The sequence below is a fragment of the Pogoniulus pusillus genome, chromosome 10 (genome assembly GCF_015220805.1).
Source record: "Pogoniulus pusillus isolate bPogPus1 chromosome 10, bPogPus1.pri, whole genome shotgun sequence".
NCBI classification, from domain to species: Eukaryota; Metazoa; Chordata; class Aves; order Piciformes; family Lybiidae; genus Pogoniulus; species Pogoniulus pusillus.
The window spans coordinates 27032705-27055311 of NC_087273.1; the positions used below are offsets into that span (position 1 = coordinate 27032705).

At 43.4% G+C, this 22607-nt stretch overlaps 1 protein-coding gene across 1 annotated transcript in view; it reads left to right on the forward strand.

Moving 5' to 3' along the window:
- The first annotated feature begins 2344 nt into the window (after positions 1–2344).
- Positions 2345–22607, forward strand: part of GABBR2 (gamma-aminobutyric acid type B receptor subunit 2) — a 662133-nt gene continuing 641870 nt past the window's right edge. The window contains exon 1 of the mRNA XM_064150058.1: positions 2345–3510. Coding sequence (XP_064006128.1) covers positions 3196–3510 — 315 coding nt within the window. The 5' untranslated portion in view covers positions 2345–3195. The remainder of the gene's footprint in view (positions 3511–22607) is intronic.

Sequence of the window (22607 nt, forward strand, 5' to 3'; positions counted from 1 at the left end):
AGCTTTCTGGACAAACAGGTGTAAATCTTGGTTTCCTAGACCTACTTTTGGAGCTGTTTTTCTTGTCCATGGTAAGCATTTGCCCCAGGGCATAGGACTTCTAGGTAAGTTTCTTTCACCTACCTCTCCAGCATGATTTCTCAGTGCACTGCACTGGCACCACCAACTGCCAGGCTCTGCTTCCCATGCAAGGGCAAGCAGCAGGCTTCACACTGGAAGGAACCATGCAATATCTTTCCAACCTGTGTTTGGCAAGAAGCAAGGAGGTGCATTTCATTCTTAAGTTAACAAAGGGATGTTTGATGCTGTGTCAGCAGCAAAGAAGCATGTCAACAAGCAGTTACTAATAGTATTCAAAGTGTTCACCCTGTTGTACTGCACAACTTGGACTCAAACTTTCTTTCAGAAAGACCAAGATCTCAAAAGCTGGGGAACTGTTTTCGTTAAGGGAAAATACCTCAATGCTTAGAAACCTGATGACATTCCAAAGACAGTGTGTGTGTGTGTGTGTGTGTGTGTGTGTGTTAATACAACGTGAATACTGTTAAATGATAACCAAAGCCACCCAAGTAGCTGTAGTCCTGGTAGCTAAGTACCGGAGTAAATCACAGAATGGTAAAGGATGCAGGCAGTGAAGAATGATTTTCTGTGAAGCAAATTTTGAGAAACAAACTTGGTGTCTGTTGCAGGTTGAGTTGAGAATGGTGAAACATTGTTTTGCATATGAAATTCTGACTAAACATAAAACTATACAAAATTATACTAAATCAATATGGCATCTATTCCTGTTGGCATCCTACCAAGATCTGTTCTTGGTGTCACGATGATCAGCTTTTTGAAGGAAACTGTTAAAATTTGCAGGTAGCAAAGTGCTAATCACATTATTTCTACAAGCACATAGTTTGATTTATACTAATGCAAGATTCCATGCGCAGGAGCAAAGAAGCAGGTCATGATTTCAGGCAGAATCGTCCAAAACGTGGTGTAAATTATTTGATCAAGAGGCAGCACCACAAGGACAAGAAGCTGGCTGGTTTGCCTGTAAGGATGCATTCTCCTGAACTGCCTGACCCTCAGAAGCAGCTGGTGCCAAAGAAGGTGCAGAGGTTGCTGCTGGTAGCCCAGTGCTGGCAGGTTACAGGCAGAATAGCCAATTCCTGCATGAAGTGGAAAAATGAGAGGTGCCTTTGAAACACATCCAAGAACAATTCCTGAGGTGAAGGAAAGTTGGTCTAATTATTTTACGGAAAGAAAATGCACCGATTAATCTTAGCCCACGCGTGTGGGAAAAGTTCACTGATACCATGCCCCCTTAGGCTGATAAAAGCATGATGAGAACACTACCAGTGGTTGGAAGCTTGGGTAAGACAAACTGTAACTGAATGTGAGTTACACCTTTCAGTAAACTAATTAATGATGGAAATGATTGATCAAGATATGGGGTGGACGCTTCATTACTGATGCCTTTAAGCCACCAACGTTGGGTGTCATTCTGAGGCAGTGGTTGTGAAGCAGTGAGTATTAGGAGATGACTGGTGGAGGCCTTCCAGGCCAAGGTCAGATCATGACGATCTTAGAATTTATTAATCTATGAAGATTCTTTCCAATTTATTGCACGGCTGTCACTGTCGCGCATGAGATATGAATTACATGCACTAGCTTGATCTCCAAAGGTTTGCCACGACTTCAAGAGAATCATGAATACATACAAAAAGTGAGGTGCCTAAGACAGGGTGAAGCAAAGTTGTCTTGCCAGCAACACCTCCTGCACAGGATCCACCTGCCTGGAGACACACAATGACCGGTGTCACCTCCTGGGGCTCTTCAGGAGGCTGCAAATGAGACCACCGCGGCTCAGGGGCTTTGCAAAAGGTGGCTGAGTGTGGGCAGTGCAAAGGTGTGAGGACACGCTAGGCGCAAGACCTAGCGCCTCGGTGCCTAGGTGTGGTATCGGGGTGCGCTGGAGGAAACCTCGGGGCCGCACACGAGTCCTGCTGCAGCCTCAGTTTAGCACAGCCACGCGCGGCGCCAGGCGCAGGCGTGCGGCGAGTTCCGCGGGGGAGCCTCTCCGGGACCTTCCCCTCCTCGGCGTCCGAAACGGGCCCGACCCCCGCGCGCCGCAGCTCCCACGGCCCGGGCGCGCGCCTGCGCGCGGAGGCAGCGCAGCCGGGGAGCGCGCGCGGGGCCTGCCCACGTGCCCACGCGGGGCAGGGCGGGCGCGCGCACGCCAGTGGGTGTCTGCGCGAGGGTGTGAGGGCGCGCGCGTGCCAAGCCGCGCGTGGGGCCGCAGCACCTCCGTGCGTGGAGAGCGCGGGCTGGGCGGCGCGGCACCAACCGCCCGCAGGCGGCCGCGGCAACACCGCCCCGTGTCCGTCAGCCCGACACCTGGGGAAGGTGCCCGGCTCACGGGCATCGCATGCTAATGCCGTGAAGGGAGCGAAGCTTGTCCCGGCCCGGCCGCCACACACTTTGCTCTGCCTCCCGGCCCGCGCACCCACTTCTGCCCGACCCGAAGGACAAGCGGAGGCGGCACCTCCCGTCCTGCCGCGGTGGAGGTGCCCGGCCCTGGAGGCGCCCGCGCCCGCTGCCCCGGCTCCTGGAGAATGCGGCATTAGCACTCCCGCCCCGACTCGGCACCGCTCCCCTTCTCCGCCTCCCCGGCTCTAGGGGGGGCTTTTTCCTTTTCGGCTTTTTCTGCCGAGATCCTTCTTTTATTTTTTTTCCCTTTCGGAGGAGGAGGAGGAGAGGGAAGGAGGGAGGTGTTCATTAAGGGCTGCTCGGGCCCCCCCTCCGCGCCTGAGAGGTGCTTTCCCTCCCTGAGCGGAGCACGGGGAGATCAGCCGGGAAGGCAGAGGCAGGTCCCGTTCCCTCGGTGTGCTGCCGGGGAAAGAGGAGGAGAGTGCTGGGGAGCGTGTCTGTGTGTGCGCGGTGGTAGGGGTTATTTATTTATTTATTGCTCCTGGTGGTTGCAGCTGGCAGACCTGAGAAGGAGTAGGCGCCATTGCCAGAAGGATTATTGCCAGGGGAGGGGGGGAAGAGAGAAGAGACCCCGAGGCTCCAGAGAGGCGGCTCTTTTCCTCCTGCTTTGGCTCCTGCCGCCGGGGATGCGCCCTGACTGAGAGGGGTTCGGCTCCCTTACGCCGCTCCGACCGTCCTCCCCACCCTCAGTCCTCCTCCTCCCCCCCATCCAGCAGCATGCATCCCTCTCCGCGGAGACCGGCCGCTGCCACCTCCAACCCTGCCATGCTCTTGCTGCTCCTGTGCCTGGGCTGGGCGCCGCCGGGCTGGGGCTGGCTGCGGGGCAGCTCCCGGGGGGCGGCCGGGCTGCCCCCCAACGCCACCACGCCGATATCCATCATGGGTTTGATGCCGCTCAGCCAGTCCGAGGAGGACCAGAAGAGCAAGATCGGCCGGGGCGTGCTGCCCGCCGTGCAGCTGGCCATGGATCAGATCCGCAACGAATCTCTGCTCAACCCCTATTTCCTGGACCTGCGTCTCTACGACACGGAGGTAGGGACCACCGCGGGCCCCGCGCCGCCAGGCGCAGGGGGTGGTGCCGCCGCCCAGTCCCGGGGCGCTGCGGTGCCGGGTCGCAAGGGCAGCGCGGACGCCCGGGCTGGGGCTGCGGCTACCGGCGGGGCCGTGCGCGGCGCCTGCGAGCCCAGTCTGCCGGGCTAGCTCCGCAAGGCTTGGACAGATGTGGGGGCACGAGTGGTGGAGGGAGAGGAAGTGAAGCTGGTGGGCTGTATCCTGCACTCGCCCTGCATATCCGGAGCGGCTCCCCCGGCAGCCGGGACTCGCCTCGCCGCTCGTCCCGCCGCCCCGGCGGACTCCTGCCCGGCGAGGCGGGGGCTGCTTGCGGCGCGGGGGCTGGTGCCTGGGTGGCGGGGGTGTCTGCCTGTGGCTAGGATCGGCTGTCCTTGCATGCACGTACACGAGTTGGGAGGACAGCTGCCTCTTGCTGTAGCTCCCTCGCCCAGCAAAGCCGCGGCCGCATCCCTCTCCAAAGCCGCTACCCGGTCAGCAACAGATGCACGCCGGCCGCTTCACTCCCCCTCGTAGCCAGCGGGCACACGCTGCCATCTCAATTTATCCCCGTTCTGCGCTGGGACGAGAAGGGCAGCGTCCGCAGCCATAGCTTGAGGAGGAGGCGGGAAGGCTCTGGCAGGGTTTTGCTGGGTCTCCCTCCTCCGTCTCCCTCCTCCGACTGGCTCGGCGAGAGCAGGTGGGCGCTCGCCGGGGAGGTGCGTGGCGGGTGGCAGCGCGGAGACTCGCCTCGGAAAGAGTTAAATTTGCGGTCCCGCGGACCGTCCGGCAGGATGCTTGCGAGCTGCCCCGCTCCGGACCGCTGCCGGTGCCGGCGGGCCGGGCTGGGAGAGGAGCCCTGCGCTGTGCCTGTGCTGGGAAACATCTTCCCTTTTACCTGGTAGGGAGAGGCAGGGAACGAGGAGAGGGCTTTGTTAAATTAGTTCCCACCACCAACCACCCACAACTGCATTTGGTTTTGGTCGGAACTTATAACCGTGTGTTTGCGAGAGGTACGTTATTGGTTCAGTATCGGGGCTTTCCTGAAGATGGCAGTGGTTTCTTGTGTAATGCTGGCGTCGGGTGCTCATTTCCAAGACAACCCCCGATAAAGCAGCGAGTAGTGAAAATCTTCCTGGCTGTAATTTAAGGAAGCCCCTGTCTTCTCCCCTTCCATTCTCAGGATCCGCGGGGAGCAAGCTGAGAGCAGCAATGACAGGCTGTACTGCTTCGTGACAGTCTTCGTCCCTGAAAACTGTGGCAAAAGCGTCACCTCCGAGGGTGGCTGTTTTTTATTGGCATACATTTGTCGTAGGATTTTTTTTTTTTTTAATATCTCTGATCAGAAATGTGTGGAGAAATACTGGTGAAGATGTAATTTGGGAGATAGCATGCTGCCATCGTGTTGTGTTGTGTGAATGAGCCTGAGGTACTGAAAGGGACTACAGGCAAGATTGGCCTGGAGTAGCTGTTTCTTTCCTTTAAACCCTGAATTTCAGGGAACTCTGCAATCATAATGAAAAGAATTAAGGGGGATTTTCTGAATGGCATTACCTGTTTCATAAAGTGGGGTGTTTGTTAGGAAAAAAACCCGTCACAGTTCTCCTAACCCTGTTTTCATTACATTATTCTATTTAAATTCTTCCCTCGGATGGAATTGTTACAAAAATAACATGCATAGAAAGTAGAGAAGCCTAGGCAGGATCTTCCTTCTTTGTACAGTAACATCGTCATCAATAAGGTGCTGCACTTCATTGCAGTCAAAATATTTTGAAGTTCTTAATACGGATTTTGGATTCTGAACTAGGTAGTTAGCGTTAAAATATTCTGGGAAAAAAAAAAGCCATGCTTGTTCTGGCATGAATATCAGTTTCTTAAAAATCACATTTTTATACTGTTTTGTAATCTAGGGGCATAAAGAAGAAGGGTCATGTTGCCAGCTTGCTGTGTGGCTTCAGAATGCTTTTAAGCAATTAATAAATTGATGGTTATGAAATGCTAAGTCAGACAGACATATATATATTTGGAGCACAGTTGGATCATTATTGCATGCTTAATAGTGATAAGTAAATAATGTAGTGTTCATGAAGAGCACTAGATTGCACCAAAACAGAATAGGCTGATGTCTGGAATACCCATTAAATATATAATGGCAGTGCAAACTTTTTCAGTCGGTTCAGACGTTACCTTATTCCATCAGTGCACTTACGGTAAGCAGAAGGGTAGATGGCTCACCATGCCCACTTGGTCCTCAGCCTGTTTTGTGAGATTGCCAATAAAAAGATATGCCTGAAGGGCCCGGATCCTTATCATTGCATAATCACAGACCAGGGAGTAATTCTCTTGCTCGTCACTTCACAGGTGGCGCTTGTGACATTGTTAGCTCTTGAAAAGAGAGTGTGGAGCCTTGGACAAATGGAGTTTTTTTAATAGCTTGAGAAATAATTGTAATGTATTTATAATGCTTGGGAAATGTATAGCAGTGATCCAGAAACTCATATAGTCTTCCTCACATCTTTCCAGAATCTCCTGTTGTTGCAATCTGATGGCTATGTTGCAATTTTGTGTAGTATTTTAACAAAAAAACCTCTTGAAAAATAGTAATGAAAATAAACAAATGGGATTTTTTTTTTTAAAGTTATACAGTCAGGTAGTTATCTGTCAGGGTTGGACTGAGTGTTATAGTTTGCTTGATATTTCTGATTCGTAGCATTGTCATGTCTTTACTTTCTGATTAGCCATTTAAAGAACTGCAGTGTGCCTTCTAACTTGGACTGCTGTTTGTCAGCACTTGAACTCGCCAGCCTTTGAGCACATGAGCAGCAGCTGTAGCGTTTTTCAAAGCATTGAAACTGAATTAAGCACTCAAGTACAATCGTTAGTCAATGTTTCAACCAGTTGTGTCTGAGTTACACCTTTACTGCAAGATATGACCACAGGTTACACCAAGTAGATAAAAATGTAGAAGCTTCTGTCTTGAGTGTTTTTGGTGGTGGAATGCCATCCTGATCCACTTCAGTGAACTCTGTTTAGCTACCTCACTGGCATGTTTTTATCGTTTTGGGTGTGGGTCAGTCAATACAACAAAGCTCAGGTGTAGGCATTTTCAGAATTCTAGTCTAAGTCAGTTACTTTAATTTGTGCTGTTCATTTCAGTGAGACCAGGAGCAAACTTTAGATGGAACTCATGGGCAATTTCATAGCTATGTTATTTTAGAAACTAAAAAGAAAATTTATAAAATGATAATCTCTAAAGTGTCTCTTCCGAGTCACATTGAAATTAATGGCAGTAATTCACTGATTCCAGTGGCCCTTGGATCAGGTCCTAGAAGTTAAGAGTGCTTGATAGCTTATGGCTTTGGATCAGTAACTGTGATATATTTCTTCTTTACCCCATCTGTCCCTGGGATGGTTGAAAATACAAATAAATGTTTTGGAAAATAATGACATAAACCCCTCTATGCACAAAGGAAAGATGATTTTTGCTTAAGCATCCTGACACACATCTTTTACAAGACAAAACCCAGAATAACACTAAAATAATTAAACATTCTAGTAGACATACTCTCAATTTCAGCAGTACTTAATTTGCTTCAAACAAAAACTGACCATACAGAAACTAGAGGAGGAAGCCTAGTGAAAGAAGACAAGGGCTTTAATGGAAGTTGGATGTCTGCCCTTCTGCATCTGGACATCTATCTTCAAATATGGAACATATTTTTCTCATTTCTTGTAGGAGCAGTGCTGCAAGTGGTGCTCATACAGGCTGAATTTGTTTTGAATCTAAACACGTATAAGTCAAGAAAGCTGTGTGTGCAAGTTACAATTCTGTCACTTTTTTTCTGAAGATCAAAGTGAGTCTTAACAAGCTGAAAAAATACCTTCAGAAGTAAGTAGGGTATATTATCACAAAGAGGGAAGAGAATTCATGCAGTGTTGCTGGTATTATTTTATTTTCTCTAACTGCTACAAATAATTTGTGGTAACCCTGATATAATCTCATAATAATACACTCTAATACATAGAAGGGTGAGCTCTTGAAAATGCAGAGGGTTCCACAAAAGCTGGAGGAAAATGTGCACTTACTGACAATTAATACCTATTTGCCTTTGTCCTATGCTCAGTTAGTTAATAACTTAACTAACTTATCTGAAAACTTGTATTATAAGCAGACCTCTTTATTTTTTTTCTTATGCTAAAGAATTATCTGTATTTTCAGTAAAACTCTCCTCCATGAAAGTGTTGCACAGACCATGCAGCAGTCTGGGTCATTCCTACCATTTATTGTAATAAGGTGTCTATCCAGGAGTGTGGAGCTCAGTGTTCAGTAGCACCTGATGGCTCTTGCAGAGCAGTAAAACAGCTATGAGTTTCCATCTGACAAACTCTGCCTTAAAAGAACTGAACGAGGGCTCCCTGCCTCTCCCTCCCTAGAAGAGGTTGCACACAGTGTTGGTTATGCCCTTTGTCTTAGAAAGCACAGATTCAGGTAATTCCTGACAACAGCTGGATTTGTGCAGGAAATATGGTGCACCAAAGCAGTGAGGACTCTGGGGGTGAGCCTGACACTCCAGTTGCCTGCTCTGAGTATGGAATTTTATGCAGGCTTATTTTCATTGTAGACACTACTCAAAATGGGGCAGATAAGGTGTTGTCATGGTCGTTTAGGAGTAGCAGTCAGTTGAATATACAGAAGATGTCAAGGTCTAAAATAGGATCCTGTTTATAGTAGACTGAACTGGCAGACATTTGTTCTTGTCACATGAGCTTGTGCCTGGCATATGCTGAGGTACCAGCTATTACCAAGTGTACAGGTATTACCAAGTACTTGTGCTGTCTGATGTATGCAGAGTGTAGCATTAAAATGCAACAGGCTACATGTATGGGTGACAGTCCCTGTCTGATCTACTAGTGTTGCTTTGCTGGGAAGGAATATATTTCTTTACAAGAGTCAGCATCCCCTTTGTCTTTTGTGTAATATGGCTCCACTTACAACATAAACTCTTTTTGCTTAGAGTTTTGTGAACTTGGAGGGAATAATCTAAAAGTTAAGTGTTTATGTTAATTCTATGCTGGCTTCTCTACTGATGCTAAAATGTAGGTGGGGAGAGGAGAGAAATCATGTATTCATTGCACCCACTCTTCTGGGTGCGGATCTCAGACCTGCAGCATGTATATCCTCTAAATATCTCTGCAAAGATATTAAAGCCAATGTATCGTTTTTTTGGCATATGTCTTGTAATTTCATGTATAACTTAGACTATACATACTGCAAAACACACTGTTATGGAATCTTTTGATTCAAATGCCAAACACACTCCTTCAGCAGGGAAAAAAGTATTTTTTTTTAATAAAACCAGGAAGAAGGTTCCATTTACCTTTGAAGAAAGAGGAAGAAGGTCCTACCCTCTGATACGGTTATCAATCAGAGTGAATTGGTCAAGTTTGTGGAAAAGGTGGGATGCAATATGCTGGTGATAACTGAAGAAAATATTTGCAATAGGAAAAGGGAGAGGAAAGAGCTAGGAAAGACACATTTAATGCTGCCATTCACATAAAGTTTTAAAGTGTAATATTTATGTTGTTTTAATTAAACACATGTAACCATTTGGGATGACAAATAACATTACATGTGCTGGGGTTTGAGCAGAATTGAGCAGTCTGAAAAACAAGGAGAACAGGCAGGATTAATGCCTGTTCTCTGATAAGAAGCACAGGGAAGCGGCCTTGGGAAGCCTAGCAGAGAAGCTGAGAAAGTTAGCTGCTATCTGTAGCTGAGCTGTGCGAGGGGTCCTTGAAGGGGGCAGGCTGGTCAGCCCTGGGAACAACTGAATGTTTGCTGTTAGCAAGAGCCTGTCAAAAGTATGCACACTTGTATTGAATCCACTATATAAGTACCATTTTTAGCTTCAATAAATGGATTGACCTTACATGTATTGTATTGGTATAAGTTCATGTCATTCCAGTCTCCTGCACAGCCTTTGAGGAACCCAGCATACATGTCAAGGCTACAGACTACCATCTTACATCAGGGATCTCAGTGTGATGTTGCATGTCTGTCTCAAGCTTTGTTCTCTGCTTTAAAATTTTCTTGCTTTATAAATAGTTTCACGGCATGTGGTAGAAGAACAGTGGATATGAGCAAACTGCAGAAGCTTGGAGCCCAACAGCTCTTTCATGAAACTCAGGTGGAGGTCATTGCTCTCACAGGAAAGTCAATACTTTTCCTTAGCAAAGGTCAAAGCATTGCATATGGAGGTCTGCTTCAGGGGAATCAAGTGGTGCAATTTAACCAGGAAATCCTCTCAGTGATCCATTTTGGTTCACATAACTTTTGGAGTGGCTAGGACTAGTAAAGAGGTACAATAAAGCCAGCCACTGTGAATATGACTCAGTCCTGTGAAAAGGAGTGTTGATAGACAGCAGCCCCACATATCTCAGAGGCTGTGGGATTCCAAACTGAGAGGGTAAAATGCACATACATTGCAATTTTCTGAATTTATTTTTGTGTTAGGAATCCTAGAAGTAAATTGCTGGCAGAACCTGAAGTATTCAGGAGCCAGATGCACTGTCTTTGGATTTGAGGGTCTGGCTGAGCCAGAAATGCGATTTGCAGCACTTTCAGGGTCACCTGGCTCCAGCTTAGTGGGCCAGTAGCCTGACTCCTGAAGCAACCTAGTTCAGTCACAGGATCTCTTTGATTTAGAGAAGGTAGCACCCATAAGAATATCTGGATTATATTTTCAGTTATATTTCCTCTCCCCTTGCTGTGCCACCAACACTTGTGGAATGTCTTCTTTGCTAGACAGGGACTCCTTTAATGGCAGAGGATTTTGCTGTGGGTAAGGTCTGCTGGATTTGGGGGGCACTTGATACTGCCTTCTGAGTGGAAATGGGATGTACTGACTGGCAAACACTTTTTATTTTTATCAGTTTTGGGGGGTTTTTTGCCTTTATGATGGACTAACCATGTAATCTCATTGCCAAGTGAGTGATTAATGTCCAGCTTCTGAGCCATTAGTTTTTGTTGCCTTTACATCCCACTTTTTTTTTTCATCATGCTCTCCAAATAAGTGTTCTGAAAATGTGAAAATGAAAGGTAACAAATTTAAGGGAAATATTCACTTTCTCTCTGAAGATAACACTCAGAAGGAACAAAGAATAGAATGGCTAACTCACATGGAGTGCTGAAATTGTTGTTACTGAGGCTTCTGAGAGATAAAGGACCAGATAATGCGCTAAGTGCTTCAAAGTGAACATCATGAATTTGAGGCATAGGATTAGAAAACTTAGGTTTCCTTGTATGGCCATGGTACTTCTCTTAAATAATTAAGAAGTTCTAAGAGGAGAGGACCATTAGAATTATCCAGCTCTTACAATACAGGCCATATATTTCACTTGGATATTTCTGGCTGCTCCACTGTGAACTAGAATATCGTACTTTAAAAAGCCCTCCTATCTTTTCTTCAGGATCCCCCCAAATCCTCCTCCCTGGGAAACTTTTCTCTGTGATTTACTTGAAATCCCTTAAAAAGCTCATTGCTATTTCCAGCTTAAACTCTGCTGCCCTTGTAGCAGCTGATGTTGTGAGAGTAGCAGCTCACAGCTCTTGCATATTCTGCTCTCCCTGCAATTCCTTCCTACAGAGCTGGGAAATCAACAGCAAGATGAGCTGTGGAGGGTGACCAAGGTTTTGTGACATTTTAATGTTTATCGAGAGAATCCTGCCTTGTATGAAGGGATTATATTCCACTGGAAGTGGAAATCTTCTTCCTTTCTAAATATTGTCTCAGACCAGAAGTGAAACCCTTCTTAACTTGCTTTTTGGCAAGCTGTGTCTGCTGAATTTGTGTGCGCCTTCCCTAAGTAGCTGGTTCTGCAGAATACTTTTTAAAATTCTTGTCTGAACCCCATTTTCTTCTCAGCATAAGGCCATTCTTTTTCATAAGCTCGTTCTGCCACATTCCCTTTTAGAGGAGCTCATCCTGACTGCCTGATTAAGTTACTTCCAAAATCTCAGTTATTTTTTTTTCACATATCTTTAAAAATATATTTGCTCAATCTTTTATTTCCTTGAAGTAGTTATATATTTTAATTTACTGTTTACCTGTGGTGGGCCTCAGCTTCTGTTGCAGCTTCACTGAACTACAGAATTAAGTGAAGAATCATACACACAATAGGTGTCTAAGTAACCATTTTACATCCAAAACCTCCAGGGAGTAGTAAGAGACCTCTTTGGGATGTTAATTAACTTCCTTTCCACTGTTTACTGCTTGTGCTTTCACAGGGAATTTATTTTTTTTCTAGGAAAGAGCACCTACCTCTTTTACATGTTTTACTCTATACGGAGTGATAGATTTTGACAGATTAACACCTCCTGTGGTACAAAATGTAACATGTAGCATTTTTGAAGCATTGTGATTATCAAGCATGCACTGCTGTGTATTTTGACAGCATCATATACAGATATTTTAATATATAGTATACTGAAATCTGCATTTCTGTGAGGTCTTTCATATAATTTTAAAGTTCTGTAAAAGCACCTTGGCTTTTGCTTTTCCCTCTTGCCTGTGAATTTGGAGAACCCCAGGTATTAAAAATTTACGGGAGTCTGACAGAGATAGAGAGACTATTTCCCCCCCACCTTCCAGATTCTCCTTTTCTGAAAATTGTAAGCAGGACCAAATTTCCCATTATTGGTGAGAATCTAATCTGGAGGGATGTGCAAGTGACAGATAGGCAGTGTAGTAGAAGAAATTAAATAGCTCCACTATGTAGAGCAGGTGATAGGGAAAGTTTTGCATTCCAGATCCAAGTTCCTCTCTGCTCCTCTTTTGCCATGATGAATGCTGATGGTATCTGCTCCAAATTGTTTCTTTTTTGAGAAAAATTTAAGACTTTCAAGTTAGGTCCCTGAACTGAAGATTTGCTTTCCAAAAGCACTGAGTGATTTGCATTTTCTGTCAACATCAGTGGGAATTGCTGAATACTCAGCACTTTAGAAGCCTGCCCACCTATGAAAAAGCAACGTGCTACTGTGAGGAGGAGACCTAGAATTGCCACTTCTAATTAAGAACAAAGGCATTTATAGTCACTTGCTTTAAAGTTTCAAAATGCCTGATGGGATAAAATGCTGATTTTGTTCAGCCTTTGAGATGCAGATCCTTTTAGGATCAGTATCAATATTCTCAAAATTAAATATCTTTAGAATTAGATTATTGAGCCTCAGAGATCTTAGTTGAGAAATATGCAAGGTACAGGTTATTAAAAAAACCAAACAACCCAGTCATTAAAAAAAAAGTCATTTTTATAATTAACTTATACCTGGAAAGTGTATGTTTGACCTTGGCAAAAATAACAGTTGTGGAGTGACACAGTGGGAGTACTATCCCTAGGGCTTTGTTACTCAAGGCAGGTCTATACAGCTGGCACAATTATGTCATAGGTGGGCATTAGGAGGTGTTATCGCAATGTCAGCAGAATCCCCCAGTGCAGTTACAGCAGCAAAGAACTGTTTTTAACTGGTCTAATAAAGGTCATTTCATTTAAAGGGGATAATTTATTGAAGGGTAGAGAGTGTATTTTCCTTGACCACTGAATTCAAAAGTTTGGTATTAGAAATATTTTTTTAATGCATTATAGAGCAAGTTAGAGATTAAACTGCCTCTGAACATTGAACGAAATGGACTGGGCTGCTGCTATGTTTTTTTGTGTTTTCTTTTTTTCTTTCCCTCCCAGCTTTTTACACATTCCTGTGACTTTCTTCTGAATCTTCTACAGTTTATCATCTTCATTCTTAAAGTGCTGCCACTAGAATTTGATCTATTACTTCAAGAATAATCTCACTGATATTGTATATACTAGTAATTTTATCTCTTTTCTTCAAGCCTTCTGTTCAGAATGGAGGAAATTAATTTGATCTTTGTGCAGCAATGCTAGGGAAGAGAGAAGGGAAGCAGAGATGAGATTCCTAGGTAGCATGCAAGGACTGAGGAACTAGGATGTGCAGCAAAAAAGAATTTTTCATTTGCCTTCTCTGTATGAGCTTCACTAGCTACAAGCAAATCTGGTCAGTTTTGGTAGAGCTGTTGGAAGCAAGTACCCTGGTCACTTAGGTGATACTGTGGGTGTGAAGTAATTTTAGCTCAACAGTCAGCTAGTTGAAAAAGCTGAGACATGTTAGAATAGATAATAGTGCCTCAATATTGAGGCTCCTCTTGGCGTAGGTAGAGGCTTGATGTAAGAACAGGAGTTGCCATCCACAATAAATCATAATAATTTCCAATGCATTACCAAGTTTTTTTAGGATGTGTGAGTGCTCTGTAATCTAATTACACTGAGCGATTAAGCAGCAAGAGCAGAGAGACATGAGACAAGAAGAATGAATGATAACCTACTTTGAAAAAACTAGCATTTGAGGCTGGGATTAGAACATTCTATAAATGTTAATGGGTGTTACTTAAGTGGGAGGAGGTTTTGTGTGCGAGGCGTGAGGTGACATATAGCTAAAATATATAGCCAGCCCTTAACACAGTTAATACAGTCTGTAGTCAACCTCTTACATAAACTAATAACTTCTAAAGTGATTTATGATTCAGAAATACTGATCAGGGGATGAAGAACCCAATTTTAAATGCTGTGAAGACAGAGGTTACTGTGGTAAGGAGGAAAGCACAAGTAATTTTTCCTTTTGCCTTTGGAAAGTATTGGCTATAGGCAATACGTTTATGCCAGGTGTTTGGGGTTTTATTCTTATTTAAGTTCTCAGGAACTGTACTCCTACAAGGGAACATAATTTCCTCCTACAGTTTTCCTCTGAAAATTACTCAGTTTGTGTAGATCTCACAAAGGAGCTGCCAACTGTGAGTCATCTGGTCACCAGCTCACTCCCAAGGTTTTGAGCTAGCTCTAGCAAGAGCTATAGTGATCCTTGCCATGCTGAAGAACAATTATTTACCTTTGGTAATGACTCCCGGAATAACAAGGGCATGTTTCAGATGAGGCAGCCTTCATTTTCTGACACTGAAATCAAGTTTCAAAATTAGTATTGTAATGTTGTAAATTCTGTTCCATACTTGGAAAATACATGTAAATGTAGTCATAGAATCATAGAATCAACCAGGTTGGAAGAGACCTCCAGGATCAACCAGTCCAAGCTAGCACCCAGCCCTGTCCAATCAACTAGACCATGGCACTAAGTGCCTCATCCAGTCTTTTCTTAAACATCTTGAGCTATGCCAGGGGAGATTTAGGCTGGAGGTGAGGAGAAAGTTCTTCACTGAGAGAGTCATTGGACACTGGAATGGGCTGCCCGGGGAGGTGGTGGAGTCGCCGTCCCTGGGGCTGTTCAAGGCAAGATTGGACGTGGCACTTGGTGCCATGTTCTGGCCTTGAGCTCTGTGGTAAAGGGTTGGACTTGATGATCTGTGAGGTCTCTTCCAACCTTGGTGATACTGTGATACTGTGATCTCCAGGGACAGCAATTCCACCACCTCCATGGGCTGCCCATTCCAATGGCAAATCACTCTCTCTGGCAAGAACTTCCTCCTACTATCAAGGCTATACCTCCCCTGGCACAACTTGAGATTTTGTCCCCTTACTCTGTTGCTGGTTGCCTGAGAGAAGAGACCAACCCCCCCGGCTACAACCTTCCTTCAGGTAGTTGTAGACAGCAATGAGGTCCCCCCTGAGCCTCCTCTTCTCCAGGCTAAACAACCCCAGCTCCCTCAGCCTCTCCTCACTGGGCTTGTGCTCCAGGCCCCTCACCAGCTTCGTCACCTTTCTGTGGACATGTTCTAGTACCTCAGCATCTCTCTTGAATTGAGGCAGAGACTTTCCATAGTTAACTGACACAAATAGAAAATGTTTTCTCATTAGTTTTAACTTTGCCTGTGTTCTTCAAATGTTTGGGGTGAAATTTCCTTTAGGACAGAGCAGACATGCAGCCTGTGTTAATCCCTAGGCTGAACTGTTGTGTGATGTTGAAGGAGGAATGTGCTAGGGTAGCTGCACCGCAGTGGTGCCAGTACTGGCATTGCTTTTGAAACATCACACAGACAAAATGTAAATGCAGCTTTCAAAATGTCCATAGAGGTAGAATTCCTGTAGCTCATGCTGAGATCAAGGAGGGGACATAAGCACAGCAAAATATCTCACCCAACTTACTGGCAGGTGAAGCTTTTCTAAAGGTAGAAAGAATAATATGACATATCAGATTAAGTCTTCACAATTGTTACATTTTGGTAGTAAATTCTTAGGATGGTGAGTAAAGTCAGCTGAAAGACTCTATCTTCAAATGTCTGAGAAGGACATAAGAATGTGCTTCTGTTGGTATTAAGCCTCAGGAGATGTTACTCTAAACCTGAAAATTATACCTGTGTGATCAGTCATGTGCATGATTATTTTTTTCATTGAAATTAAAACTTTTGGGTATGCTTTGGCACAAGTATTAGAGGATTAATTAGCAATAAAATTGCTGTTTAAGAAACAGTTGTTTGGTTATATAGTTAAACGTTTTAGTAAGGAAACAGCTTTTAAGGAAGCAATTAACATGAGGTTGCTCTGGTATGTGGTTTCGTTTAACCCAGACATAGGTTAAATGCAGTAGTGCTGAGGAGACCCAAGAGTAGCACAAAAGGAGAAGAAAAGACTGTTTAGGTTGAAGTGTATCTATGGAGTGTGGTGATGCTCCTTGAAATATATGTCCATCCATATGGTACTGAAAATGATTTTGCAGACTCTGATACACTGTTGCTCCCTCATGAATTTAAAGCCATTGGTTGAATGAGATGTGGCAGCATGTTTATTTATTGAAGATGGAAGAGGATGCTGGATATTCAAATCACATTGTTTTTGTTACTTAAATATGAGTGAAGCTATGACTCATGGAGTTCCATATTCCTGTTTGGTTGGTGAAGAAATTTAGGCATAAGATAGAGAGTAGTTCAAAGCACCTTAGCTGCTGAGGTTTGTCAGCATGAATGCCTCCTGATTTCTTCCTCTCGCTTAGTGTAATCAATGCTAAAACAACGCTGGTAAGGAAGACTGGCCCAAGGACTGTTCACCAACAAAATCCTATTTAAGCCTCTAAGAAAAGTATTAAATGGGATTTAAGCAATATCTTGGCCTACACTGGCCCTTCTGCTAAGGGAATACTTTCCTCTTGTGTTTAAAAAAAAATATTTTCAATAATCACATTGTGGAATCATTATCCTAAGAAACAGAAAGTGCCTAGTAAGTCATTGTGTTAAATTGTTGCTGTGCTGGACTGTGCTACCTGAATGTACTTCCTATTTAGTGTTGTGACCAGCTGATATGCTGCGTGTCTCAGTCTAGGGAATTCCCAGAATAAATTTTTACCCTGCTGCAATTCATTTCATAAAATCATAGAATGATTTGAGTTGGAAGGGGACTTTAAAAGTTATCTAGTTTGTCTTCTCCAAAAAATCAAGCATAGCCTTGTACAGGGAGAAACCCAGTATCTTCTTCCTCACATGAAGGCCTCCACACAGCCTTCTGCTTTCTGTCTATAGGCAGTGTTGATTAAGAAAAGCAAGGGTTATGCATCAGGTATTTATGTTCCTCCCTGTGTTTGTGTCCAAGAATGCATCAAGAGGAAAAAGAATTAATATGGCTCTTTTCTTGCCCATCCAGTTGCCCAGATGAGTTGGCAGAAGAGTCATTGTGAACAGTTAGTAATAAATTGAGCATATCTTCTGCTTGTGACTGTTTGCTGGCCCCAAGGCAGACATTTATTGCTTCTTTATTTAATATTATTTTGCTTTTATAACATTTATCTATTTACTGTCATGCTCTCATGTTATGCAACATGTAGGTTGCAATTCTAAATGAGAATGTTTATAGGTAGACTTTATTCAGAGATTTTCTGAATTTCTACAAATTCTCTTTTTAGTTGTATGTCAGTTTCAGAATAATTTATTGACCTAGGACACAGCTCTTAGAAAACTAAAATCTGCAAAACACCTTTACTTTCTGAGAAAACGGATACTTTGTTTTGAAATGTCCATCTGCTCACAAAATGAATTGCCAAGCTCTGAACATATAATTTCAAATTTGATTTATACTAAACTAAACTTCTGCCTATGAGTCCTTTCATTTGTTTTCCTGTCAGATCATTAAGTTATGAAAAGCTCTGAGGTTTTGGGTTTCCATCCCAGCTTGGTACAGGACATTTCTTTTGAAATCTTGAATTTCGACAAGATGGCAAACCAATTTGCTGTTGAGCTGCACGTATAATGACACTACACTGAAAATAGGAGCTTCTTATGTCTTGGGCAAACCAGGATGTCCCAGGCCAGATGTTCTTTCTTTCCCTTTTCCTGGGCTTGACTCTTGTATTCCCCTGCCTTGCCTGTGACTGCATACTAGCAGGTCTGAGGGGTTTTCTGTGCTTGGGGAGAGATGGCTGTTTAGATGGAGGAAAGGGGTCACCCAGGTGGCTGCTTCCACAGGATTAGAGTCTCATTATGGCTTGGAAGCATTTAAGGTGGATGGTGCTTGCCTGAGGAGTGAGGTAGGCTGTGAGTGCTGCAGAAAAGAGCTGCAGGTTCTTCTTTGGTGTTGCGGTCTCAAATATATTTCCTTCTCACCCCAATGAGTTTTGATTATCCTGCAGCAAAGAAGGTTTTCTCCAGCGTTACTATTTTCTCTGCATTTCTGCATCCACAGCTTCCATTACATTCCATAGGCTGGCATATTACTTGGAAAACTGCAAATAGTGTGGTGAAATTAGCTAGCTACTATAGAATGTGAAATGCCTGTCAAAAACTATGTGACTATACATAGGGGCTGAGTCCTCCATATTCCCACAAGTAGCAGTGATTTTAAAGGTAGCATGGCTCTTCTGAGAAAAGCAGAATCAGGCAGAGGATATACACTTTGCACTGATTCAGCTTTTGCATCAGAAGTATATAAAATATTATCAGTACTTGAGACTGTGTATTTCCTATTTGGTCTACGTGAAGCCAAATGAAAATGTGATCTCTGCAAGATAAAACAAACTGAAGCAATCTTCTGATTTGATGATGTAAAGATTGCTGCAAAAACGAGTTCACTATGCAATCACTCTGATCAATCCCTAAAGTATCTATTTTCAAGGCAATCATACTAATCAGTTTATTGATTTGTCACCTATGGATGAATATTCCTGCTACAGAAATGTTTAAAATGACACATGTTTAAAATTAGACTTGGCAGAGCAATTTGCCTGAGATTATTCTTGTGAAGTATTGATTCACAGCACTGCTGTGAGCTGGATTACTGTCCAAATTGGAAAAGCCGGCCGTGGAGAGGTCTTTATCCTTTAATAACAATTAGCTCCTTTCTTAGAGGGACACAGCTGACTGAAGCAAAGGAAAGCTGCAAAATGTCGGGTGACCAGGAAATCTAAGGCCTGCTCTGCAGGGAAGTGGGCTGCAGGGGAAGGAAAGAAGAGAAAAGCCCTGGGAAAGATGATTTTCTGGAGCTGGAGACTAGACACATTGGTGCTGTTCGTGTTAGTAATCATCAGGTGCTCTGAGGAACTGGACCGCACTCGTCTCTCTCTTCTTGGGCTTTCACCTGCCAGCTGCCTGATTGATCGGAGAAACCTAACAGCAGGTGTGTTACCTGCTGTCCATTTAGCCTTGAAACATTTACACAAGCATTCATGGATGTTGAAGAACTATGAACTCCAGGTATCGTTCCATGACACGCAGGTAAATGGACGTAGGTGTAGAGTTGTGTAACGGTTGAGCCCCCTTTGTGAGCACAAATTTAAAGGCTTGCAGCTGAATTCCTCCTTGCTGAATTCTGCTTTGCTCAAACACAGCAAATGTGGATGTCCAGTAAAGTTTGAGCTGTTAGGTAGGTACATGGCTATGACAAGGATCTTGTAGTATAATCATGCCCTGCTGTGTTGGAAACAGGAATAAAGAACATGTGAATTGGGAGGGATGGCAAACCCTATGGCTCTTCAAATGTTTCTGTGGTATCCAGAAAGTGTTGTCCAATTACATGGCTTGCTAGGTTACTCTGTTCTTCTGTACTGCCTTCCATGTCTTCTTCTTCCTGCTTTTTCTAATGGCAGTTCTGTAGATCGCTGCTTTCTATTTCTACTTCATGCTGTGCCACTGAGGCAGGGCATATGCCTGTGTAAAGCCTTGGTTATGATTCAAGGAAAAATAAAGGGCTGATACGAGAGGTAAGGATTCTGAGAAATTAGAAACAGAGTTTTGAGTTGGTGTCTACCATCATAAAACTTTTACATTTGAGAAAATCTGTGGCTTTTTACTGTTCCTTCTTGAACTGAGATATCTACTGTGGAAGTTAAATCAAGACAATTAATTTCTAAGACTTTTAGGCTGGCTAAAGCAACTGTGAAAAAATTTAGCAGTGAAGACTCACGAATCAGGGTGATCTGGGACTGTAAACCTGTTCTGAAGGAGATTTTCACTGATTGAGCCTGTCTTCTGCATCAGAGGTGTGTTGTGGAGGAGACAACCTCAGATTCATAAACACTGACATAACATACACAGGCTCTGTATGCAGTAGCAAACTGCTTAATATTTTGAAGTTTTGAAGTAAGACATCTAAATATATTTTCTTATCTATAAACCTTTATACATGGGCTATACTTGCCATGAATGAGTTGTTAAAATCTGACTCTGTTACACTAATAACAGTTGCACTACATTATATAACAGGAAGAAGGTGTGCTACATCTTCTTTTGAAGCTTTAGAAAATTATCTGAGAGCAATTCTTAAGTCATTTTAATTGTGCATTTGTTTTGTAAGCACTTACATGTATTACTGAAGCCTTTAATATATAACAAACACAACTTCATATGCTGTGAAGTTGAGTGTAGTTTAATAATGTAACATGAATGCATCAACTGCATACACTATTTAAAAGCATGTCTGTCATGTAAATTGCTTTAGTACAATTCACTGTTTATTTGTTTACATGTTCCTACTGCAAATGTAATTATAGGTGCTCAGTCCTGAAAAAAATGGGTATGTCTTCATTTCCCTGGTAAAAAGATGGAAGTGTGCAGTAACATTTCATCTTAAATAACCTAACAATGTAGATGAGAGTTTAAGTGGGCAGCAGTAAAAACCTACTGGTATTTTCTCAGATTCAGTGCTTTTAATCCTATTTCATTTGAGCTGCAGGGGTTTAGGTGGATGTTTGTTTAGTAATTGTGTTTGCATAGTTTACAATTTTTGGAGCAATTCCAAAATATTTTCCCTGACATAAACATTCAAGAGATTTGAATTTCAAAACTTCAGTTCTGTTGCACCGACCTCTACACTTTGAATTGAAATATTGAAGTAATCTGTAATTATCTTGTTGAAGCAACCTCTGGAAAAAGACATGTCATGATGACTTGGAAAGAGATCAACAAAATGTGAGGCATTTAGATTTCTGACTTTATTCCTGGCTCTGAGAGCAGAGTGCATGGCGTCTAGTTTTAAGTACTGATTACAAGCAAGGTACAGAGGTCCTTGTATTTTATACTTTCTGAGGGACAATATGGATACAAGAGAAATCATTCTGTTTATTAATGTTGCAAGCCTGGATCTGCTATGTAATGACCTTATACAGCCTTTCAATTAACTTTCTTTTAAGTAGAAAATACAGGTGGTTGGCTCTATGGACATGAGGTCTTTCAGGAGTGGGACAGATAACTGACTTTTCAATATGGTTAACTATAAAGAGAGAAGAAGTTATATAAAAAAAAAAATTGTGTTGCTTGTGCTGAAACAAAAAAAAAATGGAAGGAAACCCTGCCACCCAACATAGAAAGTAGCAAAAGGGTTGCAGGGTTGTAGCCTCATTCAAGAGCACAGGGAAGCAGAACTGCACTCTGTCTTGTGCCCCCGAGGCTCTGACTGCACATCCTCTGCCTCCCATGAGAGTGCACTGCCTTACCACATGGTAGGGTGCTTTGGGGAGGCTTGTCAGTCTTTTGCTTTGCTACTGTTTTATTTCAACTAATTAAGCTGTTGCTACTCCAGAATGTGAATAGTAACTATGAGGCAGAGAGCGCACTCTTGCAGGAACTGTCTGAGCTCTTTTTATTAAATGAAGCTGTTTCAGCAGGAGCCTTTGGGAAAACTTCATTCAGCAGAGTACTTTATAACCTGGTGGCTTTGACATTGAGCTGAGAGCTGAATGCTTTCTTTGACTGATTTCCTTCAGGTCTCCCATGATTTAATGTGCATTTCCTAATTACTGCATTGTCAGTTCCTTGGAAGTGGAAATCCCACGAACACTTATGTTGTAGTACTTCAGTGTAAAAACATGCTTAAATATTCACTGTGAATGAAGATTGAAAATGGTCTTCTAGTTTAGTGGATGGCTCAAATGGTCTGCAGTGTTTGTTTATATCAGAGGACAATATTAACAGGACTGCTTTGTCCCTTTCCCAGCATGGACATCTTGGAGAGGGATGTGATGTGTTTGCTGCTCTCCAACTGAAGCAGGGTTGAACTTGGGTTGTGTGGAGAACCCTAATCCTTGAAGAGTTGGACAAAGAGTGTGTGAAGGTAGAAAAATGCTTCTGCAGACTTGTGAATCCAGCCATGGAGCAGCTTTTTAATGCAGTAGGGGAAATTATGCCCTTGAGATTTTTACCCTTTAGAGGGGGCATTCAGGTGTAATTGAGTTGTTGGCTTCTGACTTTATTTCTGTCTTTCACTGTATGGCTGACATCTGGAAGCTCTTCTTCTGTGCCATCCTCAGGGTGAGCAGGCTGGTGACTTCTTACAGGTTTGGGCAAATGTAAAAATAGTTTCACTGGTTGATAAAGAACAATAACTTGTTCCTTCAGAGTTATTCTTCTACTTTTACCTAGTTTCTCTGAGCTAGTAGCCGATATAAGGTCTGTGAAGCCGATGCTTTGATTAGTGATGTTAATGGATGCAAGCATACAAGTAACTCTACCACAGGGATTTTCTGAGTAGTGCTGATTTGCGCTCAGATTGCCTGTTGACACTTGGCTGTGTCTATCCTAATGTGTATCATCTCTGACAGGGATGATGACACTACATGTCCCAGTCTGACTTAATGGCTGGTTGTC